This window comes from Aricia agestis, chromosome 1 (assembly GCF_905147365.1).
Source record: "Aricia agestis chromosome 1, ilAriAges1.1, whole genome shotgun sequence".
NCBI lineage: Eukaryota > Metazoa > Arthropoda > Insecta > Lepidoptera > Lycaenidae > Aricia > Aricia agestis.
The window spans coordinates 19249465-19274747 of record NC_056406.1 but is presented as its reverse complement, the minus strand read 5'-3'; the positions used below and the strand labels follow the sequence as shown (position 1 = coordinate 19274747).

Here is a 25283-nt window from a genome sequence, read left to right as displayed (position 1 = left end):
CAAAAACACAATATCACTCTTTCACATTCCCGGCAAAACTCCTTTTATAGTCTGTCAAGAAAGTCACGATAGGCGGGAAAAATTTTAAATGAAATAAAAAATATGAAAACTTTATTAATTCGAGATAAAAAATGTGCAAGGTGACAATATTTAAAATGCAATTTAAAGCGTTCTCTGTGAAAATACAAATAAAAAAATACACATTTTAAGGTGAAGCCAAACGAGCGTAATTTGTGAGTCGTGAGCACAGAACATTAATACTCCTACCGGAGGTCGTGAGCCGCAGAATAATTTCTGCAGGGCAGAATTTTTTTCGTGCAAATCATGACTCACAAAATATAATACTTTAACTATGGTAAAAAGCCAACAAAAAGAAATATTTGACAGTTGGGAGTTTTGTCGGGAATGTGAAAGAGTGATGTTGTGTTTTTGTATTATTTTCCTAAAATTGTGTTAATGTGGTTTTAAAATGTAAAACTTGATACAATTCAACTTGCAAAAGACGCAATAATATTCCAATGAATAGGATAATTAAGTTATTATAACGGTATTTTAGCTAAAATTCACGGAAGAAATATTCGATATTCACACCAAATGTCACAGGAATTATACATTTTGGTTTTGACAACATCTTACCTACACTTGTGCAAGATAACGGATATTTAATGGCTAATATTTTACTTATAATGAATATCAAAATCCCAAAAACCACAATTTGGGAAAAAAATAATAAAAACCACACCAACAATAAAAAGTAGAAGAAGTTTGAAAGTGACATGCCCGCCAAAACTCTTTCAGTTGTCAAGTTTCAGTTTGACAAGTTTTTATTACGTCAGCGTGTTCCTAAACTATTACCAGTGTACTGGCCTAATCGCTTAGGCCAATGAACGCTTAGGTTTAAGATATTTTGATTTATGTCACACTTGACAGTACACTGATATTTTTTGGAAACACAACCTATATGTAGTCAGTGATGCCAACCTGCAGATAATTTCAGATCGTGAGGAACCAATAGAAAATCTAGAAGTGTCTATCCTTACGCCATCTAGTTAAGATTGTTAAAATTAAAAAATATAAATGAAAATCCCTCATTGTATGCAACAATACTGTTTTCCATTTATAATACTTGACACTGGCCATGGTTATATAGCCGAAGTGCCATAATAAGAAAATATATATTTGACAGCTGATTCTGTCAAGTGTCAATCTGTCACTTGTCATTTTCTGTAATGTCAAATCACAAATGTCAAAATTTATTTGAAATTGAAAAATAGAAAATAGAAAACTAGAAAAAATATGATTAATTTTTTGTATTACAATTTACATATTTCAATTACTCATTTATGCTACAAATAATTAACTTACTAACAAAAGACAGAAGTTTTTTTTAAATATTATTATTCTAATGGTACATACCGTCATCGATTTGTAAAGAAATCAGCTTTATTAAAAAGTTTTCTTCTAATTTCTTCAATATTTTTTTACTGCTAATACTTACTTATTACTTACATACTAAAATGACTATGGAGAAATCCCTGGAGGAGTCCATGTATCAATCAATTTTACGGGATGATCAAGAATCTGTTAGTGTTTTAATGGCTCGAGGTAAGTGTAAAAAAAATGTAATATAGGAATGTGCACTTAATATTATTATATACGGTATTTTATAAATTAAATTATTTTAATTGTTTTAGGAGCAAATCCCAACAAAGTAACCAGCCATGGAAAAACATGTTTAGGTGAGGCAGTTAATATTGGGAATTTAAGTGTGGTAAAACTCCTCGTTGATACAAAACCACCACCACCTTTTTCTAAAAAGAGGAGCACGAAATCTCAAAAAAGAAAGTTCAGACACAATAGTCACAACGAAGATACAGTGATTAAATATAAAAACTTGAGTGACAGAAGCTTAAGAAATTATCAACTGGATAAAGATTCTAATTCAAATGATAGAAATCAGGGTTACTATGTTGTGATACACAGTGAAGGTTCCAGCAGTGATGAAAGCAGGTTGAATAGCTTGAAGTCACCGACGAGCCCAATATCCTTGCCCTCAACTCCGTTAGCAGATTTGGAATGGGATGAAGAAATTGGTAACATTGCCCCAACTACAAAAGAGGATGAAACATGGTCTTCAATGTACAGGTTTGTGTTTGTAAACAATAATTCCTGTTTAAAAAATGTTAAAATATATTTTAAGCAAGCTGTATATTATTATTATATTTAATATTTAAATTATTAATTATACATAATTATATGACATTATGTTATAGAATATTATGTTACTTATTACGTCTTAGGACAACAAAAAGCAAGCTAAAAATACTAAGATTAAAGTCATCATTCAATATTTGTAATAAAATCATTGTAATTTGTAATACCTCGATTGCGGGAATTCCAGACACAATAGATTTTCAATTGTTATGCGACAGCCGGGTGTCGCTTGGGGATTGATGGGTTAATGAAGTAAATATTCTAAGAAAAAAACCTTTATTTAAAAAAATATATATTTCAGGTGGTATGCATCTATTTTAGAAAGTACTGGTGCGGCTATAGCATCTGCTTCAAATGTGACATACGGAGTGGATCAACAAGATGCATTCATGAGAACTGCTCTACATTATGCTGCAGAACAGGGTCATACTGGAATTGTTAAAATTTTGATAGATTCTGGTAAGCTAGAATCTGCTCATTACAAAAAATTATAATTTAAAAAACCCAATCTTTTATTTTACGCAAATCATTGCACTTTAGGTAGGTATGTTATTTATGTACCAGTCAAATTTATTCATAGCATTGTAACTATTCATACTCAGATTTTTTATTAGGTTGCAAAATAGATGTTCCTGCAGGTGATGGCCTTACAGCATTGCATATAGCAGCCATGAGAAATCATTATGAAATTGTTAAGCATCTTCTAGTGGCGGGCAGTAATGTCAACTATAAGACACATGAGAAAATGACTTCACTACATTTTGCAGCATCAAGGGGATTCTTAGAAATAGTAAGACCCTACACCCTTATCTCATTTTTATGGATTATTATTTATCGACACAATATAGGTTATTTTTTATATTATTAGGAAACAGATGTACCAAATTCTCTAAGTCGTTTTGTAATTTAATTATTTATAAATTTTAATATTTTTAAATCTTGCTAGTTTTAATACAATCCAACAGTGTTCACAATTTTGCGCCGACGTGTATGCTAATAGAATCTTATGATTTTTTTTCGTATACAGTATTTTAATAAAACGCCTTTTTTTCAGGTAAAAGTTCTAGTCAGTAAAGGGGCCAAGCTAGAAGCTCGTGACACAAATGAACGCACATCACTATACTTAGCGTCAGGCAGAGGACACTTAGACGTGGTCAAGTATCTAATCTGCAGTGGAGCTAATGTTAATGGAGAAGAAATACATGGTAAGCTAATAACAAAACAAATTATTTAAGGTATAAATCAATTAAGGATATTTTGTCCATGTGATACGCTGCAACTCTCAATTGGCCAACATGTGGTCGCGAGATCAAGAGATTTCCAAGAATCCGCGATCGAAGGATTAAGGCAAGATAATTTATGAATGAATGACTACGAAAATCGTCCATAAAAAATATTGTTTTTCGACTGTATGACAATAATTTTTTGAAAACCCTGGTATTATTTTTATTTGTTGAAATCAGAATGTTTGTATTTTCGTAAGAAATCATTTGATAGTATTTAAAACAATGTTAAAACTATGTCCAGCTGCTATTGAGCTTGAGTTTGGAGGCATAATATGCCAACGTCCATAAATTTTACAGTCGATTAAAATGATACCAATACATACTGCTGCGGGCTGCTCTTACTGTTCCTGCTTAGTGTTTATCCCTTTGAAATACAAATAAATAGAAATAATGTTGTTTGGCAGGTTACACCCCACTGTGTGAAGCGGTCTGGCACAGGTACAAGGACGTAGTGGAAGTGCTACTGTCTTCCGGGGCACGGATAACACATTCTCATAAACTTCTGCATAATGCAATAATGCAAAGACAGGTATGTTTTGTAGAGTATTATAATATATCCATAGAAAAACATAATAATTATTATCCATATAATTTTATACTTCCAATGTTTTATCGCTGCGACTTGCGATATCGCACCGCGTAATGTGAACGCTATATTACTACTACTACACACAGATACCCGTACCATATACTAATATTATAAATGCGGCTTTACGGTTCCTGCACATTAACGATATGAAGTTGTCTATAACTAACTCTCTCTATCATCGTCTATAATAAATTAATAACTGTACGTATGATATTAACTTTGCGTCAATAATAAATAATAATACAAGTAAGAAATACCTACAGGTGTGCTATTTTTTTGTACCAAAATTGTTTTTTCAGGAGGAGATAGTAACAATGATGGCCAATCTAGGGGGCGGTATCAATTTACACAACGACAACGGCGACACTCCTTTACTCCTTGCGGCCAGAATTTCACAACCCAGCATAGCTCGAATACTATTAGAAAATGGTATGATTTGTTAAAATACAGGTGACAAATGACAATCGAGGATTATCCTTTGGTAAAATTAACTAAAGACCGGTCGGACAGAGAAGCTCGGCCAAAAATCCAATTACACGAAAAATATTGATATCCTCTGGCTCACAAAACACAGTCAGAGAAATTGATTCATATTTCATGGACATGATCTAGGTTGACGTAGCCCAACCACATTGGTCTTCTGTGTCTATAAATCAATTTTTCTGACAGTACACGGATTGTACGACGCAAATTCGCTGCATAACCGCGGCGCATTCGCCACGCGCTCATTGCGAACTACGGCGAAGCTCGCCCTCCACTCGCAAGTCCCAACTCGCTAGTCTCAAGACCTTACCATTTAGAGAATATTACGCAAAGGTCAGAGCAATGGGTGCTACTAGCACATACAGTAAATAATCCGACCAAAATCCGACGTGTTGCACAACACAAGTCATGTCAGAATTTTTCTTCTGTGCTGGACTGCTGGTGCTTCCATCTAGCATTAAAACATTGCAGTAATATAATAATAATAAAACCCTTACACCGGTTTCGGTGACGGTGGCCGGTTTCATTGAAACCAGGCTAGGTACGCCGGAGTAATTTTAAAGTGTCCAAGTGTGTGCTCAGTTCACAAGAGCACTTTATTCCTTTACTCTCATAACCCAGTGGGACGGAAGACCGACACGACTGGCGAGAGATCACGCGCAGGACCGACTTTTTACATGCCCATCCGACGCATGGATCATCTTACTTGTGAGACATGAGACAATCAGGTGATCAGCCTGCATTGTCCTAACCAAACTTGGAAATAACATGTTTCCAACGCGGGAATTCAACCGACGACCTCCGAGTCAAGAGCCACGCTCTTAACCACTGGACCACGGAGGCGTTGCATTAATATATATTATTTTATTGACTATTGTCTCGTAACTCGTAAAGCGTGAAAAGGAACTTTTCAGTTTACTATTATCACTTTTCGAATAATTAAAGGTTTTTATATTTATTTCAGGTGCAAATGCAAACGCGTGCAATAGTATAACGGGCGCTAGTATTCTCCATATTGCGGTAGAGTTTATAGACTGCCCGAAAGATTTTCAGGATTTACTCATGTACTTGCTACAGTACCAGATTGACATGAATGCTGTCGCTCTGACTGGTGATACGGCGCTGAACCGCGCACTATTGCTTCAAAGGTAAGCCTTAAGTTTTTGGAAATGAGGATGTTTTTGGAACGAAGTTCCTTATCGCGCGTTGCGAAAGGGGGCTAGGCGAAAAGTTGTCACTTTCGACACTTTTGTGACGAGAGAGAGATAGACTCTCTGTCTTTTCGCATTGAACACAGGGTAGCGACGATATTATATACACATGTATTTTTTTATATTTTTTTAGTGTATAGAGGTTTTTTGTACATACATAAGAAATAACTTCGTTCCATCCGGGTGTCCCTTAACTTTTGTACCTTTTCTGTGACTAGAGGCGCAAGGGCTGATGTTTATTGCTCGTTTTTTGCAGAAATCATGCAGCAGTTTTGCTCATTAGACATGGTGCTGATGTTAACTCATGTGATGTGAGCTCTTGCGGCCTAGACAATTTATCTATAGCTTGTCAGAAGAGATCATCTCACCTCGCCAGCATACTTTTGAAGGCTGGACATCATTTGCCTCATTTGGATGCCAATGTATCGACACTCAAACAAGGAACTCCAAAATACGTAGAATATTATATTTGTAAGCAAGGGTTGAGTCTATTTGATCTTTGTAGAATAAAAATTAGGAATATGTGTAAAAATATACCATTGTTCTCCTATGTAAATAGTTTACCACTACCGAAGAGCTTAATGAGACTTCTCATGTTGGAAGATGAAGGTTGTGTAGATGTAAGTTGTATTTTCATCGAAAATCCAAGAGTATTTAAATCATAAAACCGTATTTTGAATAACTTTTATTGAAAGTTTGAATACGTACTGAAAATAGTACAAAGGTGTATATTAATAATGTGACACTATAATAATATATAAAACATTTGATTATGTAGACTACTCATTCTGTCCTAATACATTTAATTTAAATTCACACGAAGGTGCTTAATAACTTGTATTGCAGTTCTAGTCTGCTTAGAATGTTGATCTCATGTTTTAATCATATATTTAAAATTAGTTTTAATAATTTTATTCTATATAATAGTAACATAAGTATTTTATTTTAATGATTATCATTATACTTTGTTCTTTTGTATAAAGTTGTAAAAAAGATATAAATCATAGCACATAATGATGTTATGTGTACAAAGGCATACATCTAAAAATAGTGGGAATACTTTAAGATCAATCCAAATACAGATACATCAAACATGACACAATAGCAAATTACATAACATAAAATATTAAGCTTTTAAACACCAAGAATTGTATGCATGATATGCCACGCAATAGCATTTTTTTTTCTCCATTCTTAGGGCGCGTTCTGACGTGCGCGTTTTCTGCAAGTTTTCTGGTGTAGCGTTTGGCAATACAGGCGCGCGCGCGCAATAAAACGCGCACATCTGAACGCGCCCTAAGGCTACGTTTTCATAGAAGCCAAACTAAGCTGCATTTCAACATAAGAGGAATGCCTTTTTTTAAGGCAAGGTCAGGCAAACGAAGCAATTCTATTGATTCTCATAAAACACATTCCTCTTAACCCAGCTCAGTTCAGCTCTGATGTAAACGCAACCTTACACAACTTCAGTGACTTGTTACAATATTATACCAGAATATGTTAATAGGTATACTTGTTTCATCTTATTAATGGAAATATAGTATTGTTTAGAAAAAATAATGGTTTCAATGTGTTATATTTGGAATATTTCCCTTATTATCTTTAATTAGAGGAAGATTAGGCGATACATCAATTAAAATATGGATGAGATCATAATGCTTGTTATCAACAACTTTATGGAGGACTGTTTTACCATCATCGTCTTGCAGCCCAATGTTTGCTCCATTTTCTATTAAAAACTTCAAAGTAGATGTTTTTCCTGCAATAAATAAATATTTAACAGTAAGCAATAATGCTATCATCACACTTCCCGCATTTTATGTAATATATTCTTTTTGACATCTCACCAGCAGCAGCTGCTTTGTGTAGTGGTGTAGCCCTGCCACTTTTTGTTTGATGATCAATAGAAGCTCCATGCTTAAGGAGTATATTACAAATATCAACATGACCCCTCCCTGCCGCATAGTGCAAGGCCGAATATCCAGCATTGTCCGGGCTATTCACCAGATCTCTAGCATTTCTTGACTTCTCTATCAAGGAGATAACTTTATCTTTATCACCTGAGAAAGCTGAAAGTTTATATCTATATTATGTGACAATCATATTAAAACATCATAAAGTTGTACCAGTTTTGGGAAAAAACTTTTAGTTTAATAAAATCTACTAGCCACTAGGGCCAAGTAGTCAACCTCATGCTTAAAAACCGGCCAAGTGGGTGTCGGGCCACGCGCAATATAGGGTACCGTAGTATCGCTATTTTTTGAAAATTTTTGTATGGTCAATGAATGTACTATCAGAGAAGTTGATTCATATGCAATTTGGGGACCTAAGTAGTTTGGTTGCGTTACGTCAAACCCAGCTGACAGAACACAATTAACATTGAATTGACATATTCGACCAAATAACGTTGGTCTGTCAATTGCATAGGAATCAACTTCCTCGATGGTACATATTGTACGTGTTTTACATAACTAACGACATCATCTCAGTTATGTTCAAAGGAATTTGAACGAAAAGTTCCGCATCAAGCATAACCGGGTCGCCTCGACCATAAGCCGCGTTGGAGGTCCGCGCCGGTCGAACCCGCGTCTGGCTTGAACGGGGCAGCCATAGGCTACAACGACCGGTCAGCAAGCAGAGCACGGAGTCCCTCTCCTGGTCATTGCACGCGTAGCTTCGGCCCACACCTGACAACACAAGCGCATCGAAGAATACCACAGGTCCTCGGGGGGGAGTGGTGTGGCGGTACCCACAATTCACCTTCAAACCTTGTACGCGTTGCACACGGGCATTCTTTTGTACTATTTAATTACGAATATAATAGTTGTTATACAGTCCATTGCGTTTCTATCAAGTCAACCTCATCAGAGCCTTATGAAACAGCACCGCACCTTATGTACGTCTGCGGAGCGAGGTCCCCGCGACGCCCCTGTACATATCCCGCCTGCACTGGCCCATGGAGGTCGAGGACGTCATAACTCGTAGATTACATCAGTAAGAAGACATGAAGACATCCCTCCACTTGAGGGTCGAGCGTCTGCAGTCTCGCCACAAGGTCAACTTCAGTTCCTTTGTGGTGAGAGTAGGTACCGTTGCATTTCCTCTTTCGCCGCAGGTTTTTCTGTTTTTTATGTGAGGCTTTATCCTAATGTTTCTCCTTTTGGATGTGTTACAATCTGTATTTCACATTCTATATCAGAATCATCGTCTGAGGAGCTGTCTAACAAATCAAGAAGTAGGTAAGGCAGTATCACTCATAGACAATCAACCTGTATAATATATTATAACTCTAACAAGGAATACATGTGGCACCAACACAGACTCATAAGGAAACAGATTTTTAATAATATCGTATCTTAGCCGTGGCCCGTGACGTGTGTGATAACCTAAGATACTATATTTAAGCATCTTAAGATAAAATATTACAGCATCTTCTCCGTGTGTGACTTAGGGGGGTATTACATTATCATTTATATATGATCATTTCTATGATCATATATAGGATCCAATATATATGATCATTTGATCATATCTGCATATTACATTATCATATTTCATTGATCCTATTTTACGTGATACGTCATATGTGGTTTCAATAGCCAATGGAGAGCGCTAACGCTGACAGGTATTGACGTCAGGGTTACTAGATCTCAGAGAATTCGATTTGTCAAAAGACATCGTCATTTTTAATATGGCTTGTATTTTGTTATTTCAGCAAGATTATCCAAGTATATAATTAGAAAAATAATTACATTACATTATTTGAAACATATTAACGAACTAAATTAAAAACTCTTTTTTATATTAAATAACTGGCAACACCTATTTCTATGACCGTATTGGATCTAATCTCTCAGCAAATGTCAAAAATCTATGAATGCCTGCATCAAGGAAGAAATGAATCATATGTCTATAATACATTATCCAATATCATTGTCATTTAAAATAAAAAAGAGTTTTTAATTTCTTGTTCGTTAATATGTTTCAAATAATGTAATGTAATTATTTTTCTAAATATACAGGGTTACCTCGTAAGTCGACCTAGATCCTTTAAGGGGCTATAATTTAGATCATTTCTGACTGATTTGACTATGAAACACCCTATCCTAAATCCAATGGTTTTCGAGATAAACTAATTTTAAGTATTTTTCATAAAAAGTCCATTTTTTGCCTTTTGTTGTATCTCCTTTTTGTAATCTGAGGCTCTGGTATGTTTGTTTATACGTTTTATTTTAGAAGATAAATTGCTTTATCCATTACAATAAAAAAAAATACAATTGCAGAATAAAATGAGTCGTAAAAGATGGAGAAAAGTGAAAAATCAAACAAGAAAAAAACCTAAGATGTGTCTTTCTTTAAGCGATACTTAAAAAAAATCTATGGAAGTCTGTTTGCAGATGAGCTTAAAAACATCTCCGTTTTGTCAGCTATCCAAAAAGGTATAACATTATAGGGTAATAGCAGTTTTTATTACAAAAAACTCAGATGATAGCCTCCCCGGGCATTGAAATAAAAATATTAGTTAGTTCTAAAAATTAAACAAAAAATGTAAACAGTAAATATTTAATAAATTTTGTTTTTACAGTTCATTTTCTACGTGTCCGCCTCTGTTTCGGACACAAATTCGCATTCTTTTTCTCAAAGCACTTTTAACTACTCCAGTTGTTAGTGTAGTTCGCATTTTATCGGCTGCATCAATAATCTTTTGGCGTAAAACTTCTACACTCGTTATGGGATTGGGGTCGTCATACACCAAAGTCTTCATGTGTCCCCATACGTAATAGTCCATGGGGGTTAAGTCGGGACTTCTGGCTGGCCATGGTGTAGGTCCACCTCTCCCAATCCACTTATTGGGATACGTCGTATCTAGCAATTGTCGGACTGATCTTCGGTAATGTGCAGGACAACCGTCGTGTTGAAACCACATATTTTGGGTGATTTCCGCCGGTAAGTCCTGCAATAGTTGTGGTAATTCTTCAGTCAAAAAGTTTTCATATGTTTCTCCATTTAAATTTTCGGGTAGAAAATATGGGCCAATTAAATGGTTACAAACTATACCCATCCACACATTCAAACTAAATCGCCTCTGGGATCCCTTTGCTCTTTTCTTTTTTGGATTTCCGTCTGCCTTTGAGGCCCAATAGTGAGCATTGTGGTAATTTGTTATACCATCTTTGTCAAATTTGGACTCATCAGTCCACAAAATGCGTTTAAAAAAATTTGGGTCTTCTAAATCGGCATGCAGCATAAATCTGCAGAAATCCAATCTCCTCACAGGATCGCCTTCTTCGATGACTTGTACGGGCGTGTAATGGTATGGGTATAAGCCAGCTGTATGGACGGTGGACCACACTTTCCACTGCGAGCATCCAAGATCTCGGGCAACAACACTCGTTGTTGTAGTTGGATCTGATCTAAATCGTTGTACTATATCGTTATCTTGTTCGTCGTCATCATTAACACGTGGACGACCCAGGTCAGACCGTCGTCTTGAAACTGAACCAGTCTCTCTAATTCGTCGGTAAACTCCATCAAACACACTGACATCTGGGGCGCGGCGGTTAGGAAACCGTCGTGTGTATTCGGCACGAGCTCTTGATGATACACCATCGCAATATCCGTAACACAATAACATGTCAGCATATTCCTCGTTCGTATAGGCCGCCATTTTCAACAGTTCCAAATCAGAAGCACAAAACAAAGTCCACAAAGCAAGCACAGGTAGTCACGAAGATAAAACGGGATCAGTCCAGAAATACAAGCCGAGTCAAAAAACAGAGAGAGCACAGAGCAAGAATCGCATCTACCACGGACGAATCGCATGAGCAGACTAAGCTAAATCTTTTGTTTAGTCATCCAAACTCCAAAGTAACTCAAACTATCTTTTTTCTCACTCCCACATACACAAAACGTATCTCATCTCGCTCGCACGTATCCTATTTCAAACAAGGATACTTAACAAAAGACCGGAATTTTTGCTACCTGTGGGCCTTTTAACAAAGTTTTTTTTATGAGGTTTTGATGTTACCCTATAATGTTATACCTTTTTGGATAGCTGACAAAATGGAGATGTTTTTAAGCTTATCTGCAAACAGACTTCCATAGATTTTTTTTAAGTATCGCTTAAAGAAAGACACATCTTAGGTTTTATTTTTGTTTGATTTTTCACTTTTCACCATCTTTTACGACTCATTTTATTCTGAAATTGTATTTTTTTTTATTGTTATGGATAGAGCAATTCATTTTCTAAAATAAAACGTATAAACAAACATACCAGAGCCTCAGAATAAAAAAAGGAGATACAACAAAAGGCAAAAAATAGACTGTTTATGAAAAATACTTAAAATTAGATTATCTCGAAAACCATTGGATTTAGGATAGGGTGTTTCATAGTCAAATCAGTCAGAAATTATCTTAACTATAGCCCCTTAAAGGATCTAGGTCGACTTACGAGGTAACCCTGTATACTTCGATAATCTTGCTGAAATAACAAAAAACAAGCCATATTAAAAATGACGATGTCTTTTGACAAATCGAATTCTCTGAGATCTAGTAACCCTGACGTCAATACCTGTCAGCTTTAGCAATTTCCATTGGCTATTGAAACCACATATGACGTAAAATAGGATCAATGAAATATGATAATGTAATAAGCAAATATGATCAAATGATCATATATATTGGATCCTATATATGATCATAGAAATGATCCAATATAAATGATAATATAATACGGGGGGTATTATATAGGGGTATTAAATCGGAAAATGATCTTTGAATACTCATATTTTTAAACAACCTATCCAACAACACTCCACACACTGGGATAGGCGCGAAAAAATCATCCCCACTTAATGTGTAGGGGAGGTACCTAATAAAGAGGGGAGGTAAATGACAGACAGACAGGCAGACGGACAGACCGAAACTATAAGGGTTCCTTGTTGACTACAGAACCCTAATAATAATTATACTCTGCACAAACTGCACATGTACTTTTTTTTTAAGCATGTAACAACTTATGCCATAGATCAAAATATTAGCACATGAGCACAGAACTTGAATAATTTTACCTGCATTCCAAATGCCCCTCTCCCAATCCATCTCTGACAATGTTTGGTGGACAGATGCGTTTGCACTATTGCCACAACAGTTACAGTTAGAATGACTATTCATATTCCTTAAATTATTATCAATTACAATATGATATTTAAAATAATGTCTGATCTCTTCTTTGAGTTAAATGTTTCGCTTTAATGTCCAAGTAGTCTCTCCTTCGCCGCTGCTGGAAACCACTCTGTACCCTAATTGAGAAAGAGCATTGATTGCTTTTATTGCAGTTGTCTTGATTTGCACTCCGTTTATTACTGCAGTACCAGGTCCTGAAAATTTTTTTGTGAGTGCTACTATTTCATCTTCACTTAAGCCAAATACGGAGCAATCATTTGCATGCAAAGATCCTTTAATAGCAATGTAAACTACATCATCTTCTTCATCAATAGGAATTGTTGCTAAATTATTTGCAGAAACATTTTGACTTCCCTTCGTTTCCATTATAAAAAAATATATCACAAAAATAATATCTACTAAATGATATGCCTAAACTTCGTCGTCTTTGTTTGAGTGGTGATAGTGCATAGCTTCCTTGCTAAAATTGGTAATGTTATCTTGTTCCACAATAATTGATGGTTCGGGCTCTGAAAACTCCTTTCTCATAGTCCACATGTATTCATTGTAGTCTTGTTTGACTGCAGTAGAACTGGAAGCGACTACCTTGTAACCCAGTACCTGAAATAGTATGTAATTATTGTTTTTCTCATTTTAAAGTGGTTCTTTACAATTAAAAAAACTACAAAGAAGTGTGAATACCTCTAGAGCACTAAGTATGACACAAGGGTGTTGAAGATACACAATAGTCGAGTCATCACTATATCCTCCACAAGCAAAACGTTTTAGTTGCTCTATGTCCCCGGCTGCATGTTATAACAATAAATTAGTGTTGACAAACACTCGACCACTTTAAACGAAGTTAATAAATTCATTTAGAACAGAGAAATGTCCAGTACCTAGAAATTGCGCAATTAATTCTTATCACAATCGTTTGATTAAGTGACGAGATAGCATTATAAGCATTTCTCTGTCCTAGATAAAAATGAAATATTTGTCATAGTCTACCTTTTAAGCCGGATACCAACACACGCCACGGGTTTTTATGCCCATAAGAAGCGAGATTACCTCTTATCAAAATGTAGGGCATTGATTACAAATAACTTAGCACTTGTGTTAAATTATAAACAACGTCTTAGAGTTGTATTAAGTACTTACTATTTCACACAAAATAATTAAGGAATGATAATTTATATCGTTGATTCTCCTTGCTTAAAACAGTATAATAAATAACGATTTATAAATTTCAGGTCAATTCGTAATAAGTGACAACTGTGAGAAAAATGAAAAATGAAAATAGAAATGACAATTTGACAAATGACAGACGACTTTTTTAATTTTTTTTCTTAATATGGCACTTCAGCTATTTTGCCATGGCCGAGTCAAGTATAATAATAGGGTAAAATACGAGTCATTAGATTTTTGCAGTACAGGGACACTTTACACTTTGATTAGCATGATGCCTCCTCTACATATCGGCGGATGCGTCGGGAGATGCATCCACAACCATATCTGCGGATAAATTGCGATCCGTCCACACATCTGTGAGTTAATCAGTCTGTGCTCACTGGTCAATCGTGAAAGACGTAACTCGTGCCGCAGAAAATGGATATAGAGACAGTAGCGGCTGCTTCTATTATGTACTTAATTAATTACCTAAGAGTGCACCGCAGTAGAGTAATAAACAAAAAATGGAGCAAAAGAAGGTGGTGGATGTTGTCTATACACAAACACAGAACAAAGTAATTGAAAATCATCATCATCATAATATTAATACGCGAACGAAAAACTTTGTAACCCTTTTTACGAAAAATGGGGAAACGTAGGTGCATGAAATTTTGCACAGTTATAGTTTATATGGTGAAGGAGTGCATCGAACTAATATTATTTTAAAATTATGCTTTTATCATACATTATTTTAACAAATAAAACATAACACACACTACAACACACACACATGAGAAATGACAGATTTTTGAGTGACAAGGCTATATATACGAATTATACTCTTTTATTTATGGTTGAAGTCTGTTGACAACAAGGTGACAAATTGAAAGTAGATTATAGTTTTTTTTTTTTTATTGAAACTAATAACTATAAGACAATGCTTACACGGCCAGTCTGAGATCAGCTGAGGCCTGAGTCCCAGAGACAAGAGTTGAAAAAAAAATGATAAAGTCAATATCTTTTACAAAATTAAGGTAGTAGTCCTAATGTCTTTGAAACTAAGGTCGAATTTCAACCATTGGGCGATCTCTAGTAAGTATATTCAAAATAAATATTTTGGCAATATTAACTTATAATTATACCTAATAATAATATTTCTTTAATTTTGATTAGGGCGAACTGAAATGTTTCCTCATTGGTCATGTTAGCCATTTCGACGACAAACACACACGTCCACTCCCACTAAATTTCCGTCAAATACTGATACATCGGCAGACGTGTGGACAGGCGCCTTGCATTCGCGCTCGATCCCTTTGATCCGTGTCGAAAAACCGACACCAAACGGATGTGTGGCAGACGTCAAATACCTACCACAGACAAGCAAAAACCGCCGTCTACACATCGGCGGACGCATCCGCAGATACAATCTGCCGACGCGTCCGCCGATATGTAGAGGAGACATGAGGGGCATTCACTATACAATAAAAATAGAGTATTTTTATCAGTTTGCGGTGTAACCAAAATAAACAGACAGACAGACAGACAGACAGACAGACAGACAGACAGACAGACAGACATACAGCAGGCATGCAGGCAGGCAGGCAGGCACGTAGGATGGCAGGCAGGCAGGCAGGCAGGCAGGCAGGCCGGCAGGCAGGCAGGCAGACAGACAGACAGACAGACAGACAGACATCGAAGTCTCAGTAATTATAGGGTCCTGTTTTTGACCGACTTCCAAAAAGGAGCAGGTAATACGTTCGGCTGTATGTATCTTTTTTTTTTTATGTATGTTCAACGATTACTCAGCCGTTTGTGGTCCGATTTATAAAATTCTTTTTGTGTTGTATAGGGTTTGACTCTAATTTGGTACCATGTTCATAAATGTGGTGACCTGATGATGGGATCCATGAGTAATCGAGGGAACTCCTGAAAAATTATATGGAAACATATAGTGATTTTAATTTTTTCTGAAGTGTTTCAGGCATATACTACCAAAAAGTAAGATTTTGCACCAGGATGTACCCTGGTTCCGAAGGTACCTAACAGAACTTTTGAATCCTTATAGATACAAGATCTATAGAAGTAGCTTGCATAGAGCTAAGTCATCTTATTATTGTGGGTGTATACAGGCCTCCTTCAGGGTTATTTGATACCTTTGAACAAACTATGGAACAAATACTGTCAAAAATATGTGCATCTAACAAAAGGGTTATTATATGTGGAGACTTTAATATTAATTTATTGGATTTAAATTCCACAACTGTTAGATTCACATCTTTATTTAAATCATATAACCTTTGCAATTTGTTTCATGAACCTACAAGAGTCTGTGAGACCACAGCTACTTGTATTGATAACATATTTACAAATCTCATTCCCGATAAAAAAGAAATAATTAATAAGTTAAGCTCTGATCACTGTGGACAGTTAGCATCATTTAATGTCAATTGCGATAATAACGTAAAGGATAATCTTGTGTTTGTTCCTGTGACTACAAAACGTATTGAGCAATTTAGAAGTAAATTAAATTCAAATATTCAGTCATTGGGTAGATCAAATAGCTCAGATGAAGCTTTTAATAATTTGTTTAAGGTAATAAGAACACAATTTAATACAGTATTTACTTCTAAAACAGTTAGAAACGATAATAAAAAAACCAGATTTATTGAATGGGCAACTAAAGGAATTAAAATAAGTAGGCAAAGATTATATGAATTATATGATGAGAGGTGTAGCAACAGTAGTGAATCATTTAAAGCATATGTTAAAAATTATTCTAAAACCTTCAGAAAAGTTTGTAAAGCTGCTAAGGCTCTATATATCAAAAATAAAATTAAAAATTCTAAAAATAAAATCAAAACTACATGGAAGGTTATATCTGGTGAGACTGGAAACGTCACCTGTCGTAACACTGATTTTGAATTATACTTTGAAAATAAAAAGATTACAAATAATCTCGAAGTTGCGACGGTTTTTGAAAAGTTTTTTGCTGACATTCCGGTCTCAACTACAAAAAATCTAAATTCCTCACCAGAAGCTGCTGAAAAGCTACTCAGAGACAATGTAAAGGAATGTGATGTCAATTTCAAGTTTAGGGAAATTAGCCCTAGAGATATTATTGATACCTTTAAATTGTTGAATATTAAAAATACTACTGATCTCTGGGGCATGTCTACAAAAATTATTAAATCGATAATTGACATCATAGCTCCTCATCTGGCAATAATTTTCAATGACTGCATTAAGAGTGGTGTTTTTCCTGACTTAATGAAGCACAGTAAGGTCGTACCTTTATTTAAAGCGGGAATTAAATCAGATCCGACTAATTACCGGCCTATTTCGATTTTACCGACTCTTAGTAAAATATTTGAAAAAATAATTTTACAGCAATTACTGTTACATTTTAATTTAAATAATTTATTACACAATAACCAATACGGTTTTACTAAGGGTCGTTCCACAACGGATGCTGGTATAGGTCTTCTTTGTAGCATATTTGAAGCTTGGGAGGAGTCACAGGATGCCTTAGGTATTTTTTGTGACCTCTCTAAGGCATTTGACTGTGTCGAGCATGCTACTTTAGTCAAAAAATTGCACCACTATGGCATAAGGGACTCAGCGCTCAGCCTTTTGACTTCTTACCTCAAAAATAGGACTCAAAGGGTTGAAGTTAATAGTAAAAGATCCAATGGGACCAAAATAGAATTAGGTGTACCACAGGGATCCATTTTAGGACCATTTCTTTTTCTCATCTACATTAATGACTTACCTTATCTAGTTAAGGATAATGAGATAGTACTTTTTGCTGATGACACTTCACTTATTTTTAAAGTGAAGCGACGGCAGTCAAATTACGACGAGGTAAATAGTGCTCTCTCAAAAATAGTACATTGGTTTAATGTTAATAACTTACTTTTAAACTCTAAGAAAACCAAATGTTTAAAATTTACTTTGCCCAATGTTAGGCAAGTTCAAACCAATTTACTATTAAATGATGAGAAAATGAATTTGGTGGACTCCACTGTATTCTTAGGCATTACATTAGATAGTAAATTACAGTGGGGTCCTCATATTGCTAATCTTGCAGGTAAGCTCAGTTCTGCAGCATATGCAGTCAGAAAAATTAGGGAAATTTCTGATGAAGACACGGCAAGACTAGTTTATTTTAGTTATTTTCACAGTAGAATGTCTTATGGTATCCTTTTATGGGGAAACGCTGCCGACATCAATACAATTTTTGTGCTGCAGAAGCGAGCTATACGCTCAATTTATAAAATGTCAGCTTTTGAATCTCTGAGAGAAAAGTTTAAAGAAATTGGTATTCTAACTGTTGCTTCTCAATACATTTTGGATAATGTATTGTATGTTAGAAAGAATTTAACTAAATTTAAAACTAAAAGTGATAGTCACGGTAGAAACACTAGAAATAGGCACAAGCTGGAAATACCAGTGATCAGACTTAGCAAAATAAGTAAATCTTTTAAAGGTCAATGTATACGCCTTTACAATAAAATCCCGGAAAACGTTCAAAATCTATCAATTAATAAATTTAAAAAAGTAATTAAAGAACGTTTGTGTGCCAAAGCCTACTATACGGTCAAAGATTTCCTAAACGATAGCACATCTTGGGAGTAGGATGGCTGCTTGCAAGGCTGCTTCTACATTTATTATATGTGACTTACAATTGTGTATTCATATTGTATAGATTAAGTTATTTACATTGTAAATTTTATTTTTTTAAAAGACAAATTTTCCACTTTTTTACAAAAAAGTGGCCCCGTGCGAGTTTCTTACGCCGGTTCTTCTCGCCGGGTTAGTTCCCGAACCGGTGGTAGGCAACATGTAGTTCAACATTCTGAAAATATTTGATTCAAATTTATTCAGAAATAAAACAATTTTTATTTTTATTTTTATTTTATAAAGATTCAAAAGTTCTGTTGGGTACCTTCGGAACCAGGTATATGTTCAAGGATTTTGGCTTTATTTAAACTACTCCAAGCAAAAGCCAATGAATTCTACATTATTTCTGCTGAACATAGGCTAAATTTTATTTTAGAAAAAAGTGGGTTTCGTAAGATATTTGGGTTTTTCGGACGCCAGGTGTAAAATCAACCAGAAAAGTTACTTATTGTGCGTACGCTGCCGAAACTATAAAAGATAGAACCATAAAATGTTCAAAGAAATTGTAGATCTTATAAATATCTACAAAAAAGTCTGCGACATACTATACTTATGTCGAGTGAGGCACAATAACCATTTTTTTTATTTAAAAATCGTGAATTATTTTTGGACTACATTTAAACACGTTTATTTTACTTATGCTATTAATCCTTATGAAAATAAATTATTTCATCACTAAGTACAGTTTATGTAGATAACATTTGGTCTTTGAATGATTAAAATTGGACGTTTAGTTTTGAAATTATGGCGAAATTAAAATATAACGATAGTGGGCGTCACCAAGCGGGGGTGCGCGTGCGAGAGGAAGACAATCTGTTAAGTGTTTACTTTAAGCATCCCTTCGGATAATGACTGCGTCCGCGTCGTCGATGTCAGTGTTGGAGTCTGTGAATTGATGTTGACCTGGGAATAATTTGCTGACGGAGTCTTTACTGGGTAGGCTTTTTGCAGCCGTAACCGACATCCACGCGGGCGGAGCCGCGGGCGACCGCTAGTAGGTAATAATATGTACAACTCAGACAACAAGCTACAAGTAATCTAGCCTTGTGGTCTCATAGGTAACTAAAAAGGGTAAAATTATTATTTTTTAACAAAAAATTAAAACCGATTCAAAAGTACGAAGATTGAGTACTTACAGAAATAGTTGAGGTTTAGACGAAGTCTGAAGACGGCACTATAATAAGGAATAATAATTATTTGATTCGTTTTAGATTATTTTTAAGGATATTACTTTTATTTTTACCTTGGAAGTCGGTTTTAATTTTTTGTTAAAAAATAATTACTTACCCTTTTCGATACGGAACCCTAAAATGCCATAGCGACTTATATTATGTTATTAGTTTATTACCATTTAGTAAGTATTTAAATACCCTGCAATCCTGCATACTTTCTATAACACACCCCGTCATATTAGCAGTTGAAGTTTGTAAAAGTTTACAGATTCTTTAACTCAGCACCGCGATTACGAACACCTAAGAATAGTATTGTACAACTGGCTCGGGAGTTTTGAACGGATGATGTGTTGTTTTAAAATATATTTATAGTTTCAATAAGGTTAACGGGTACAAGGAACAGACATTATAAATTTCTCACTTTTGCGCTTAAAGTGAATTTATAAGGGAGGAGCTATTTTGATTCTTTTGATGTTTTTGAACTACGAAAACTCCGAGATAATATTATGTTGGATTTACGACCGAAATAATAAATTGTGAGCGTTATCAGATTTTCCTGTTTGAAGTAGTTGCGAAGAAAGTGAAGCCTTGGCCGTGGCTTTTGACTTTCTTATAATATTACTAGCGCGCTCCCGCGTAATTTAGGAATTTCACGGAATCCGTACATTTACCGTACATCTCAATCGTGTCAGTGGTTTTTGCGCGAAGTGGTAAAGGCAGTCGGACACTTTCGCATATTTTAGGTATAGGTAGTAGTAGGGAATGCAATCTTGGACCAAGATTGACTACTCAAGATCTTGGCGTCTTTTTTCTGAATCAAGATTGGTCAGTTCGAGATCTTGTTGAGATTCGGGTCGAGATCTTGGTCGCGAATCACGATTTTTACCGACTTCCAAAAAGGAGGAGGTTATACGTTCAGCTGTATGTATCTTTTTTTTTTTGTATGTTCAACGATAACTCAGCCGTTTGTGATCCGATTTTCAAAATTCTTTTTGTGTTGTATAGGGTTTAACTTGAATTTGGTACCATGTTCACAAAAGTGATGATCTGATGATAAGATCCTGGAGGAATCGAGGGGACTCCTTGAAATTTGTATGGAAACATATAGTGATTTCAATTTTTTCTGAAGCATTCGAGGTAAATGCTACCAAACCAAAGTAAGATTTCGCACCAGGTTATACCCTGGATCCGAAGGTACCCAACAGAACTTTTGAATCCTCATAGATACAGGTACGGGGATTTCGACGTTGTTTAAACAATTGAAAGCATAAGCCAACACATCAATTAATTTGATCATCATCATCAAAATCATAATCATGCCATGGGTCATCACATTATGACCCAATTATTGATGCTTTTCGTTATATTTTGCATCGAAGCAGATGTTTTTGATGATTATTTCGCTGTTTGTGGACCGATTTTCAAAATTTTTGTGTTGTTGTATAGGATATAATCTTGATTTTGTATAATAATTACAAAAATTGTGAGCTGATGATGGGATCAAGGATTTCCCTCGATTGCTCATAATCGAGGGAAATCCTTGAAATTTATTAAAAAGACTCATAGTGGTTAAAATGTTGTTTCTAGTAACTTAAACATATTATGTTACGAATAAGAGAAAGTTCATACGAAGGTGTCTCTTGGTCCAAAGGCACTGAACAGAACTCCTTAACCTTTAAAGATAAAAGTTTTTAAATTGCAGCATCGCTTAGATAACTGCAAGCATTTACCACAATTTCGCTTACAGTAACATAATGTGAATAGTTGACATTCGTAGTGGTTATTTACGAATAAAGCCTTATCTTTTAGGTAGCTAAAAAGAGTGAAATTATTATTATATATAGTGCCTTTTTCAGAATTCGTCTAAATCTCAAGTATTTCTGTACATACTACAGTCTTCATTACTTACTTTGAAGTCGGTACCAGTCCCAAAAGCTTCAGATATTCTGACATTGACTGAACTCACGACAAAATTAGCTGGTACCGACTTCAAATAATGAAGACTACAGAAATAGTTGAGATTTAGACGAATTCTGAAAAAGGCACTATTATACAGTAAGAGTTATTTAATACTTTTTAGTTAATATTATTATTGTTTTTACCTTGGAACTCGGTTTTAATTTTTTGTTAAAAATAATAATTGGGATTTTCGAGATTGAGCGGAATAATTGAAAAAAATGCGTTTTTTTTGCTGCAAATTGATAGTAACCAGTATTTTAATATTAAGTAATATATTATGTAATGTTTCAAAGAATTTGTTTTTGAGAAAATTGGGTATTGTTATATAAACTAAACATAACAAACTCAGTTTTTACAAATTCAAGTTTTTTGAAACATAAAAATCGGCGCAGCGCAGACGACAGACTATCCGTGACGCAGTTTTTAGCGCAGACGTGTGCGTATAATTTGGCAATTGCATATGTTCTATTTCCACGGACTAAAAAGTGCGTCACGGATAGTCTGTTGTCTGCGCTTATCTGTCTATATATACCCTAATCTGTGGTTCGCGCTTTGCAGCGCAGCTATGAACAGTCTAAAAATCTTGAAATCTTGTTACAATCTTGTGCTATTTTGTCAAGATCGCGAACAGGATTTCGAAATTCAGGATTGATGGCTTTCAAGATTGAATCTTAGAAAATCATTAAGATCTTGGTGGAATCTTGATCTTGCAAGATCAAGATTGCATTCCCTAGGTAGTAGGTACCTAAGTCCTAACTAGTTGATGCCCGCAACTCAAGTCGCAACAACCGTTCATTTCTCCGGGATAAAAAGTTATAATATGTCCTTACCCGGGGCTCTCTATACCTTTTCAATATCGGTTCAGCGGTTTAGGCGTGAAGAGGTAACAGACAGACAGACACACTTTCGCATGTAGAATAATATTAATAATATAATATGGCTTTATCAGGGCGATCGAAGCGAGCCCTAGTATATCCCACAATACATTTTGTGGTACACTTTACGGAAAAACTATCATTTGATTTGTGCTTTAACATCAGTCAAGGTGTGTCGACGCGAGCCCTCATAATTCTCGGCTTTTATTATTGTAATACCCGATTACTAAATCTATACATCTATACATATAAATAAAATTGGAGTGTCTGTTTGTAATATTGATGAAAGAACCGTTTTTTACTAGGTGCATATGAATGTATATAGGGTACATACACCAAAACATTTTTTTTTACAATTTTTGTCTGTATGTCTGTCTGTCTGTTTGTTCCGGCTAATCTCGTAAATGGCTGGAGCGATTTTGACGGGACTTTTTTTGGCACATAGCTGATGTAGTAAGGTATAACTTAGGCTACTTTTTAACCGACTTCCGAAAAGGAGGAGGACATATTTCACTTTTTTTATATTGGTTCGCGGACAACTCCGTCGTTTGTAGACCGATTTCCAAAATTATTTTGTTGTTGTATGAGATGTAGCACAAAAGTGATGATCTGATGATGTAATCCATAAGAATTCTACAGGACTCCTTAAAATTTATATGGAAACATATGGTGATTTTAGGTTTTTCTGAAGGATTTTAAGCTTAAACTACCAAAAAATAAGAATTTGCGCTGAAGTACACCCTGGTTCCGAAGATGCTGTACAGAACTCTTGAATCCTTATAGATAAATATTCGGCAATTTTGGCGTTGTTTCAGCAACTAAAAGCATATTATTATGTCAATGTGTCAATAATACTAATCATCACTATAATTATGCCATGAATTTTAATTCACATTATTATCAAAAATCTTGCCTTTGATTATATTATTATTCCACCGTTTGTTGACTGATTTTTAGGGTTCCGTAGCCAAATGGCAAAAAACGGAACCCTTATAAATTCTTCATGTCTGTCTATCTGTCCGTCCGTATGTCACAGTCACTTTTCTCCGAAATTATAAGAGCTATACTATTGAAACTTGGTTAGTAGATGTAATGTGTGATTAAGATTATTAAGATTTTGATACAAAAATGCAAAAATTATTAAAAATTTTAGGGGTCCCCATTGGTACAACTGAAAAAAACAACTTTTTTTTCATCTAATCTATGCGTGTGGGGTGTCTATGGATAGGTCTTAAAAAATCATAATATTCAGGTTTTTAATATCATTTTTTTCTAACCTGAATAGTTTGCGAGGGAGACTCTTCCAAAGTGGTAAAATGTGTCGTCCCCCCCCCCTTTAACATGATAATTCTAAAAAATATATGATGTACATTACTATAAAAACTACCAACGAAAAATTGGTTTGAACGAGATCTAGCAGGTAGTTTTTTATACGTCAACATAAATGGTAAACCTTAACTTTTCTTTCATTAAATCAACTGAAATATAAAAATAAATCAAAAACCTTTTAATTTCATAGAAACCTTATAGCTGCTGCGAAACCCTTCATGGGCGAGTCCAACTCGCACTTGGCCGGTTTTTACTATTTGGGTAAGGAAGGCGAAAATTTATCTCTTTTTAAAAGCTTTTATTTAACTTGCTCTGTATATATGTAAGTATGTATGTTACGGTGGAATTTTGGAACTCAATTTTAAGGTAGATATTTCATTTTCTTTTTTTATCGCATTTTGCTGACGCGGACGAAGTCGCGAGCAACAGCTAGTAGGTACTAAAGGTCTACTAGAATCTGATTTCAATTTTTGACAGCAGATTTTCAAAAAATATCCTTGATCATTGGATAAATTTTTACACAGAAGCCGCTTTAAAAAAGCATCAAAATGCCCCGGTATTGCTAGAGTCAATTTATTTTCTCTCTTTTTGCCATATCAGATTCTGGTAGACCTATTATTATGTACTACAGTCTACACCACATGACTAAACGGAGAGTGGAGAGTTGGAGACTCGAGCGAGCGTTATCAAGCGAACGACCGGAACAGCTGATGACCTCACTGTCATGGCGGACGGCTCGTCGGGCGAGCCGCGGCCCGCGTGGCGTAGGGGGGAAGGCGGGCGTCGGGGCGCGGGGGAATTCGCTGTCAAAGTCAAGTTATGATAACACAACAAGCCATACAGAGAGCGAAACATTGTTTTGGTGCACTTGTAAATCACGTAGTGATTAGGTATATTCTCTTTGTTGCAAATGTGCTTAGATGTTATAGAAAGGAAGAGCGAATATACTTATTTAAGATATTATTAATGATTATATTGGAAATACAATTTAATAACGTCAGTCGTCAGGTACGTTGAATGCATTGAACTATTTACGGCCGCAATCAGAGTTGAATGAAGTTAGTGTTAAACACTTTGACAGATAATTGTGACTAGTAAAGATTTTGATGCTTACATCTTCACAAAGTATTAAACACTTTGACAATAATAATTAA

At 35.2% G+C, this 25283-nt stretch overlaps 4 protein-coding genes across 4 annotated transcripts; 1 reads left to right on the top strand and 3 right to left on the bottom strand.

The window, feature by feature from the left end:
* The first annotated feature begins 1354 nt into the window (after nt 1-1354).
* LOC121730994 (ankyrin-3-like) lies at nt 1355-6899 on the top strand. The gene is made up of 9 exons (XM_042120276.1): nt 1355-1605; nt 1695-2145; nt 2516-2673; nt 2829-3004; nt 3269-3419; nt 3905-4029; nt 4389-4518; nt 5537-5720; nt 6040-6899. Exons 1-9 carry the CDS (start codon nt 1518-1520, stop codon nt 6446-6448), a joined length of 1872 nt encoding a protein of 623 aa, XP_041976210.1. The 5' UTR covers nt 1355-1517; the 3' UTR covers nt 6449-6899.
* A 54-nt stretch (nt 6900-6953) lies between these two features.
* On the bottom strand, nt 6954-12980 carry LOC121731001 (ankyrin repeat domain-containing protein 39). The gene is made up of 4 exons (XM_042120291.1): nt 12854-12980; nt 7631-7852; nt 7351-7542; nt 6954-6970 (listed from the first exon to the last, which is right to left on the bottom strand). Coding segments are annotated over exons 1-4 (519 nt in total). The 5' UTR covers nt 12957-12980; the 3' UTR covers nt 6954-6968.
* Nucleotides 12981-12997: 17 nt separating this feature from the next.
* On the bottom strand, nt 12998-13334 carry LOC121731017. The gene has a single exon (XM_042120314.1). It carries the CDS (start codon nt 13332-13334, stop codon nt 13020-13022), a length of 315 nt encoding a protein of 104 aa, XP_041976248.1. The 3' UTR covers nt 12998-13019.
* A 45-nt stretch (nt 13335-13379) lies between these two features.
* LOC121731007 lies at nt 13380-14099 on the bottom strand. The gene is made up of 3 exons (XM_042120301.1): nt 13956-14099; nt 13650-13753; nt 13380-13568 (listed from the first exon to the last, which is right to left on the bottom strand). Exons 1-3 carry the CDS (start codon nt 14035-14037, stop codon nt 13380-13382), a joined length of 375 nt encoding a protein of 124 aa, XP_041976235.1. The 5' UTR covers nt 14038-14099.
* Nucleotides 14100-25283: the final 11184 nt, after the last annotated feature.

Bases quoted from the DNA above. Each gene is read 5' to 3' on its own strand.
- LOC121730994 (XM_042120276.1), top strand. From the start codon at position 1,518: ATGACTATGGAGAAATCCCTGGAGGAGTCCATGTATCAATCAATTTTA. The intron at 3,005-3,268 runs GTAAGACCCTAC...CCTTTTTTTCAG, and splicing joins CAAGGGGATTCTTAGAAATA to GTAAAAGTTCTAGTCAGTAA. The intron at 3,420-3,904 runs GTAAGCTAATAA...GTTGTTTGGCAG, and splicing joins TAATGGAGAAGAAATACATG to GTTACACCCCACTGTGTGAA.
- LOC121731001 (XM_042120291.1), bottom strand. From the start codon at position 12,956: ATGAATAGTCATTCTAACTGTAACTGTTGTGGCAATAGTGCAAACGCA. The intron at 7,853-12,853 runs GTAAAATTATTC...ATAAACTTTCAG, and splicing joins GAGGGGCATTTGGAATGCAG to CTTTCTCAGGTGATAAAGAT. The intron at 7,543-7,630 runs GTGAGATGTCAA...TATTTATTGCAG, and splicing joins ACACAAAGCAGCTGCTGCTG to GAAAAACATCTACTTTGAAG.
- LOC121731017 (XM_042120314.1), bottom strand. From the start codon at position 13,334: ATGGAAACGAAGGGAAGTCAAAATGTTTCTGCAAATAATTTAGCAACA.
- LOC121731007 (XM_042120301.1), bottom strand. From the start codon at position 14,037: ATGCCCTACATTTTGATAAGAGGTAATCTCGCTTCTTATGGGCATAAA. The intron at 13,754-13,955 runs GTAGACTATGAC...TATAACATGCAG, and splicing joins GTTGGTATCCGGCTTAAAAG to CCGGGGACATAGAGCAACTA. The intron at 13,569-13,649 runs GTATTCACACTT...ATACTATTTCAG, and splicing joins TCATACTTAGTGCTCTAGAG to GTACTGGGTTACAAGGTAGT.